Below are 7,952 nucleotides of genomic sequence, written 5' to 3'. Positions count from 1 at the left end.
GGTGAGAGAGAGATCTCCCACCATGAACAAGTTAATCTCTGTGGCCCATTAGGGAGGTGATGGCTTGGGGAACCGTTCGCCTATTGAGTGCACATATCTGGAAAATTCTCCTGGCAGAACAAGCATACTGCTCTCAATTTTTCATCCACATCAGTGAGATGTGAGGAGTGGCTCTTTAGCAAGACGCGACCACACAATAACGTAACAAAACCAGCTAACGGCACTTCATTTATTATAGGGCTAAATGCTCATTATTGTTTGTAAAGGATGAATTCATAACCTCTGCAGAGTTATAGTTTATACATGGTTGATTTCCATTTACAAAGAGAGAAAGTCATTGTTTTCTCTAAATGTCAAGCTTTGACTTACAAAACTCCCGTTTTCTTTTAGGTTGGGGGGTGTGTGTGTGTGTTCAAGAAAATGTTTAGCAACTAGATAGGGGAGGAGGGAAATAAAACTTGAAATGTAGTAGGGAAAGCACATTTCAAAAATTCTAAACAAACAAACAAAACCCCCAAAACTGAGGGGGTTTCGTGGAAGGTCTTAACAGAAAAGACCCTCACCATACACTTCTTTTTTAATGTGCTTCCTCCAGGAGCAGAAGGAACTGGAAAAACTGGATTTTTTCCAACAGGAGTGTGAATCTGGAAATTCTTAAACAAAAATTTGTATAATTTCATGCTGCAAAGAGGCACTCTGCTTATGCAATTGAAATAAAAAATAAAGTGCCTACCTGGGTGTTTCCAGAGTAACTGTAAGCAAATAAGACTAATTAGAAGCCTTCACAGTCTCTAATTAAAAGCTAGGAAATAACTCACTCTGCGATACAAGAATCCCTGGATGTTTGGAAGAGTCACTTCCCCAAGGCCAAAGTCCCTGTTGCATGGAGCATACCATTTTAGAAGCAGGGGATCCAGAGCTTGGTACCCATGGATCTAGCCCTGAAATACACATTTGGGACAATGAGTACAGGAAATAGGGAGGGGCAATATTTTAGTACCAGTTGTACTTGGAAAATATCATTTAAAAAGAATGGGAGCTCCCATGGACAAGCAGAGAAGCACTTTCAGTTGAAGTGAGAGGGAAAATTGAGGCACTTTGCTTAAGCTTTGGGGACTTTTAAACACTTAACTTTTTCATGCCCCATGGCCAGATCCTTCTTTGGAATAAAGTTATTATTGGGTGTGGGAGAGAGTGTGAAATCGAGAAAGGAGAGGTGCATGCAATGGGGAAGGGAGGGAGCAGGAAAGTTCACTTTGCTGAATAAAGAATCTTTTAAAATATAGGTCTGCCACATTCTCTCCCCAATCAGTTTGACCGAAAAGCAGAAATACTACTCTCTGAAACACAGTTCATTTGCAATTTTCCATCACAATATAATGTGGAAAAAATAAGGCTACCTATCAACGTAAGCATATCTGGGGTGAATCTTAGGCAAAAAATGTGGACCTGCAATAATTCAGATGGTATTTTCTTTCAGTCAGTTTCAAAAATTATGGCTCCATATATTTCCAAAAGTTTCAGCATTTTCTTGTATCTCCTTACAGTCAGGCATTCAGAGGTACGTGTTGGTTTTAATAGCTTTGGTAGAAACATGCTGAAATAGGAATGGATATAAAACCCTTTGTCTTTAGGCTAATTTGGTGTGGATTTATAAGGCCTGAGTAAACTGGTAAATTAGTAAATTTCTTAAAATAATACCAATGAATGTAAGACACATAGTAGAACAGCAGATTCAGAAAGAAAAATAGGTTAGTATTGTATTCCCATGTTTTGTAAAAGACATCAAGTAAGGCCACCAATACAGGAACCGAGTTCTTTTTTTGTTTTTCCTGCGATGATTTCCTATCAGCTTCATGTTCTTGGAGGGGGCGATGAAAAAATGCGAGATGGCCTTTGACTTTGTTTCCTACGTGGTCAGCAGTGGCACTGGCTGGAATCCGGGCTCAGCATTCTCGTAGAGTGTGCAAAGTGGATGCTTCTGGCTGGTAGGGAGGATGTGGCAGTTAGCTGATAGTGTGCCGTGTTTGGGAGGGCTCACAGGGCGGGGGAGCAAGCCTCGGTGTCAGAGACTTCCTCTCTGGTCATGCCCTCCTTTTGGCTTGAGCTGGGTCTCAGAGGTTGGCTGCCATTCTTACCCTTAGATGGGGTGGAGGTGGGTCTCAAGCTACCTCAGATAATTAAACAGCAGCTGTGACACTTGGAGCAGTGTTTCTTCTTTTTCTTGGGATGGAAAATGGTGAGGATCGCTTCATCAAAAACGGCTTTGAGACCTTTCTGAGTCAGGGCCGAGCATTCCAAGTAGCACTGTGCTCCAATCTTAAACACAAAAGAGAGAAAGGCATGAGAGGAGAAAAAGAGAGAAAAGCACAGTGGTGTCTGCCCTCTGCGCAGCCAACTGCTGCTGCTTGTCTCACAAACAGCCTGGGGGACGGTTTGGATCATGTCTTTTTCTTCTGCATTTCAATTTGCATCTGCTATCCTGATTTTTGGTATTTTTATATTTTTTGCTTTCTGATATTAACAATAAATGATTGTGGAGTGCTTTTGATAAGCAGCAAATTCTGAAAGTGATCCATAACCATTTATTCATAAATATAAGAATATAAATAATATAAAAATTGAGAGGATTCAAACCAGTGATATGGTTTAAATATATATTGTGAACAACAGGGTACATGATGTTGTTTTTAGTACCTCATTTGTATGCAGAACATGTAAATCTGGTGCGAGTGAAACATATTCCCTTCTGTATATAGTAGGGCAGGGTGTCAACTTGGTTAATAAAGCACATAGAAAGAGAGTGGGTGATACGGTTTTATAGGTCATTCTTGATTAAAATGCTCTTCTGACAAAAGGTGTCTCTCGGCAAAGTAATATCTGATTGGTCCTATTATTCAGTTTTAAGATACATTAAAAGGCATATTTTTAAGCAGTTAAACTCCAAAACACTAAAAATAAAAATCATAAAATGCATTTACTGACACAGACACCCTCCTTATCAGTATACAGTCTATGTGTATTTAAATGAGGAAATATTTTGTGCTTGCTTAGGGCTTTGTTTCAAAGCTTTTGATGACTTCATATTATGATGTATTTGATAATCACAAGATCCCTATGAGAAATATAAAAATTCAGGCCAGAGCCATAGATTCTCATTAAAAAAATTGCAGGGTAGAGCAGACCAGAAGTTGGCAATCAACTTCATGAGATAATTCATGTGAGGGAGACCCGGGGTTTTAATTGCTCCCAAGCTCAATATGAGCTAACAGTTTGATGTGGACCTTTTAATATTAAGGATATCTGGAGAAATGCTTCTATTATATGCTTTATATTATAGGAATAACTTTGAAAAATTAAAGTGTATTCAGAAGAGGATGGCTGGATGGTGAGCTCCTGGAAACCAACAACAGATAAATGACTAAAACAGGGTAACAAAATCACATGCCGATTAGGGCCAGTAGCTTATGTAACTGAGCAAAGCAGGGCTGGTGCCAGACAACAGGGAGAGGTAGAGTCTGTGGTGGCCTGTGAAGTAAACACCCCCTCCAGAGCTGGTAGTCTACGCGGCTTAGGCAACTGTTGCCAGGCAGGCACGTTGGTTCATCCTTGCCATCTTTGTATTTTTCAAGAGGACTTGGACATTTGGATTTTAGTTAATATTTACCAATTGAAAAACACTCTATGGGTCAAGCAAGATGCTGATGTGGGATGTCTTTGGCAGCAACCAGCCAGTTTGCAATGTGTGGATTAAAGGGACTGGTGACTTAGCTTAGAATAGAGTGGGAACAGCCCCAGAAGGTGAAATGTATTGTTTAAGGACATCCAACTAGAAAGTAAATGATCTAGACCTAGAATCTGTGTCACTTGATGTGTGTTCTTTTCCTAGTTCCATGATGGAAACTGTGACGCTCGTCACTCAACACTGCAAGAAGCTGGTCAAGCTGACAGTTAATGAAATGAAGCTGCCCACTTGTTTGAAAGTCCACAGATAAGAAAGCTAAGCATGAGGTAAAACTCTTCTGGTGGCATCCAGATATTATGCACTTGCTTTTTTCCTGTATGGTTAATGGTTACTGTATGAGCCAAAGGAAAATACTCAAAGAAAAGATGTTAGATATTGATAACTTATTTTATGGTTTCATTTTGACCATGGTCTGGATTAGAATATGGCTTTTTTATATAATTAAAAACAATTGAATGCAAGAGAGGGATAAAGGATAGAGAAATTTTTCCTAATAATGTTCTGAAATGTCATCTGTTACATTTTGGGATTGTGTTCAGTATTCGATACGAACACATGTGAAAAGCACACTAATCTAGTGAATGTGTCAACTGAATGAGTGCTTGTCATGTGCTGGCTCTTGTCAGTCATCTTGAAAAAATACACAGAAAGCACTGTGGGGCTGTTCTATCTAGAATACCTCCCCACTAATGATCACAGCCTCAGTTGATTCTGGAAATTACAGGAGAGCTGGGCTGATCTGGGCTCACACGTGGAGTTCTGGACTGTCTGGTCCTGCAAGATGGGCGAGCACACTCTCTCCTCCTCCTGTCCCCTCTCCCCACCCCCTCACTCCCCCACCCCACCTCGGCCTCCCCCTCCCCCGCCCTCTCCCTCCACCCCACAGTGCTGCTGACAGCGTGTCAGAGTTTGTCTTTTGATGGTGCAGGAGGAGTCCAAACTTGTCTTTCCCAATTCAGACATTTCTGAAGATAATGAAACAGCAGAGCAAGGCATTATTGTGTAGCTGGGTTAATATAACATTATTTTGTACTGATAGTTCCAGGAAAAGTAGCAAACAGATTTTGGGTGTGATTTGGGAAATATGTGTGAGAACCAGAACCCAGTTGTGAGGTGAGTATTGTTAACCATGGTGCAAGGGCTCTGAGGGTCAGAGAGGAGAATTTATTCAGGTTCAGGGAAAAGGCACAGCCATGTTATAGGGACTGCTGAAGAAAAAATGTGTGCCTTCAAAGATGCAAAATGGAAAACCATCCCAAGGAAATACAGCCTCTCTTACAGCAGCAACTTCATCTGCCTTTTGGAGCGAACTGATCTACACAGTCAAATATTTAGAACACATCTGTATGCGCTCAGGATTCACAGATCTTTGTTTAGATACACATGCTAGCAGTCTGGGACATGCTTTACCAAAATGATATGTTTTCAAGAACAAACTGGAGATTGAGAAATGTAAACTGAGAGAACACTTCCCTGCTGATTTTATAATAGCTAAAACTTATTGTCTCAAATGCTGGGAAATTTTTCAGAGGTGTAGAGAACATTTTGAGTCCGACAAGAAGAAATTAGAAAACAGGCAAACAAATTCACAATGACCAATCAAGTGGAAGAAAACCTAGTATTTCTTCCAGATGGTCCTCACGGAGGTGGGACACGTTCTAGAACAAGATAAGGTGTAACTGGAAAGAGTAAAGGTGGAGAGGTCTTCCCAGCTGCAGACGTGTCTGAGAGGACACAGTTTCAACAACTCTAGCTTGCTGAGCTAGATCTCATGGTACATTGGCTCATTCAATCAGGAGGTAAGTCTATCACCATTCTCCTTTGCAGCTCGGATAACTGATGTCCAGAGAGGTTAGGTAAACTCTCTAAGTCCTCACAACTAAGAAAATGGCAGAGGTTTGAATTTGTCTGTCTCTTGAGCCAGAGTCTTAACCATTCTGTTGTACTCTCTCTAGCAAGTGTAAAGAAATATGTTTGAAAGAGCAAAACTAATGAACAAATGGAGATGCTGTTATGGGCTGAGTGACGGTAGTGAGAGAAGCAGAGAAGGAAAAGTAAGGCAGTTCCTGTAAATGGAGAGAAGACATGTCAGTAGAATGAACAGAGTGGGCTTGTATCTTAAGGAATGGCTAGTAGCAGAGAAGTTCCTTATTTCTTATTCAAGAACTAGGAAGGGTACACGCAGCGAGAGGGCAACTTGAGAGCCAGGCAAAGGAAAAGGAGCCAAATAGCTTGTGAGAGAATTTCCATCTCAACAAATCAACATTATGACCAAATTGCTGAAAGAGGAGAAGGGTTTCCAGGCTGCATGCATTTGCTGCTGATGTTTTTTTCAAGAACTGGCAGAATTTGCCAATCCAAGGGTGGATAATGTGAGTGCACTGCTTGAGTGTAGGTTATTATGGAGTGGTGGGGACTGTGGCTTACTGAAGGGTATATACGTTGTTTAAAAGACTGTTGAAAAGTTGCAGTTGATGAGGAAATGCTGGATAGTGCTGCCGGATGTACTGTTTTTTTTTTTTTTAAAGAAGCTAGAAATGTGTACATTTACATAAAGTTTCCAAATTGTTCAATGTTGACCACTAAATCACATCAAAAATACCTGTGTGTGTTGATCAAAACATGTGTGGGTGAAATTTGGCCCGTTACTTGCATGTATTGGTCTCCTTATCTGGAATTCCGTCTCCCCTAACTTTGTCCACTTGACAAACCTGTTCCTATCCTGTAAACCTGGCTCAGTTCTCAACTACTCCAAGAAATCGTCTCTGAGCCCTCCTCCCCTGAATGTGTCCATCACTCACTCCTCTCTGTTACCTCAGCCCTTTGCGCACCTTTCTGTTGTATTTGTTCAGTTGGTGTACTTTTGTTTGTCTGTCTCTCTCATCTTCTGGCCTGTGGGTCTCTTGAGGGCAGGGGCTATCTGTCTCTCACCTCTGTAGCCCAGACCCCAGCGGTGAAGTGACTGATTTCTAATGACCATGGGAGAAAGAGGAAATGGCCGGCACACAAAACAAGGAAGGTAGTGGTGACTCTTGCAGTCATGGGGAGGGTACTAAAGACTCCATGAGCATTGATGACAGGATTTTTGCGGCAGTTTTGCTGCTTTTTGGTGCAAGTTAAAAATCCAGGGGGAAACAGGTGCTAAGACAAAGAGTGAGAACAGCAATAAAAAAGGCACAGGGTGGGCTTCCCTGGTGGCGCAGTGGTTGAGAGTCCGCCTGCCGATGCAGGGGAAACGGGTTCGTGGCCCGGTCCGGGAAGATCTCACATGCTGCGGAGCGGCTGGGCCCGTGAGCCATGGCCGCTGAGCCTGCGCATCCGGAGCCTGTGCTCCGCAACGGGAGAGGCCACAACAGTGAGAGGCCCGCGTACCGCAAAAAAAAAAAATAAATAAATAAATAAAAAAGGCACAGGGTGAAGAAGAGGGCAGGAGAGGCCCAAAAGAGGCCAAAGACCAAAAAAAGGAAAGATGGTCATGTGCTTTATCAAGAAATACCTTAGGAAGTCTGAGCTTAGAAAATCATGTTTAGGTTGTATCCAATGGAATTGGGAAAGAGAATGCACAAAAGTATCACCTTAGAGCTAAAGTGACACATATTAGGTATCAGTTATTGCCAAATAAGTCCAGCAGCAGTATGGACATACACAAATGAGAAAAGCATGGGAAAAGTAGGCTGAAGATTAAAAAATACAATAATGAAGAGGGAGGATAAAACAAGTAAAGGGATAACAATGAATATTTATTATAAATTGATATAAAACATTTACGTAAATGTAGTTGACTTTGGAGTGTAAAGAACTGGAAATATGTATAATATGAAAATGTCCTTTATAAATAAAATGTCCTTTGAGACCAAAAAGAGATGATAGATAAAAAATGTTTTGGAAATTGAAAAGTACTGAACAAAAAGATATAAAAAATCTGAACTTGCAAAGCCTTTAAGCTATGGGGAGAACATACACATAAAAATACGGGGCTTCAGTCTATAAACAAAGAAGCCCCAAACCTAAGGGTTTCTTTTCAGATTGTAGGAGGGAAGCAGAAGAGCATGGTGGTTAAAGCACAGTTTCATATCCTGGCTCTGCCACTTTCAAGCGGTGTGACTTTAGCCTCTCTGAGCCTCAGTTTCCTCTAGGAAAGTGGAGGTAATAATATATACACCTCAGGGGGTTGCTGTGAGGATTAATTAAGACAAAGCATGTAAAG

At 41.2% G+C, this 7,952-nt stretch overlaps 1 protein-coding gene across 1 annotated transcript in view; it reads right to left on the bottom strand.

Moving 5' to 3' along the window:
- Positions 1-215: 215 nt before the first annotated feature.
- The window catches only part of RHOJ (ras homolog family member J), an 82,538-nt gene continuing 74,801 nt past the window's right edge, over positions 216-7,952 (bottom strand). The window contains exon 5 of the mRNA XM_027111442.1: positions 216-2,319. Coding sequence (XP_026967243.1) covers positions 2,173-2,319 — 147 coding nt within the window. The 3' untranslated portion in view covers positions 216-2,172. The remainder of the gene's footprint in view (positions 2,320-7,952) is intronic.

This window comes from Aethalodelphis obliquidens, unplaced genomic scaffold (assembly GCF_003676395.1).
Source record: "Aethalodelphis obliquidens isolate GAN/ISIS:26980383/991018 unplaced genomic scaffold, ASM367639v1 scaffold10, whole genome shotgun sequence".
NCBI classification, from domain to species: domain Eukaryota; kingdom Metazoa; phylum Chordata; class Mammalia; order Artiodactyla; family Delphinidae; genus Aethalodelphis; species Aethalodelphis obliquidens.
The sequence above is the reverse complement of the archived record's forward strand: the minus strand, read 5'-3'. Positions and strand labels throughout refer to the sequence as shown.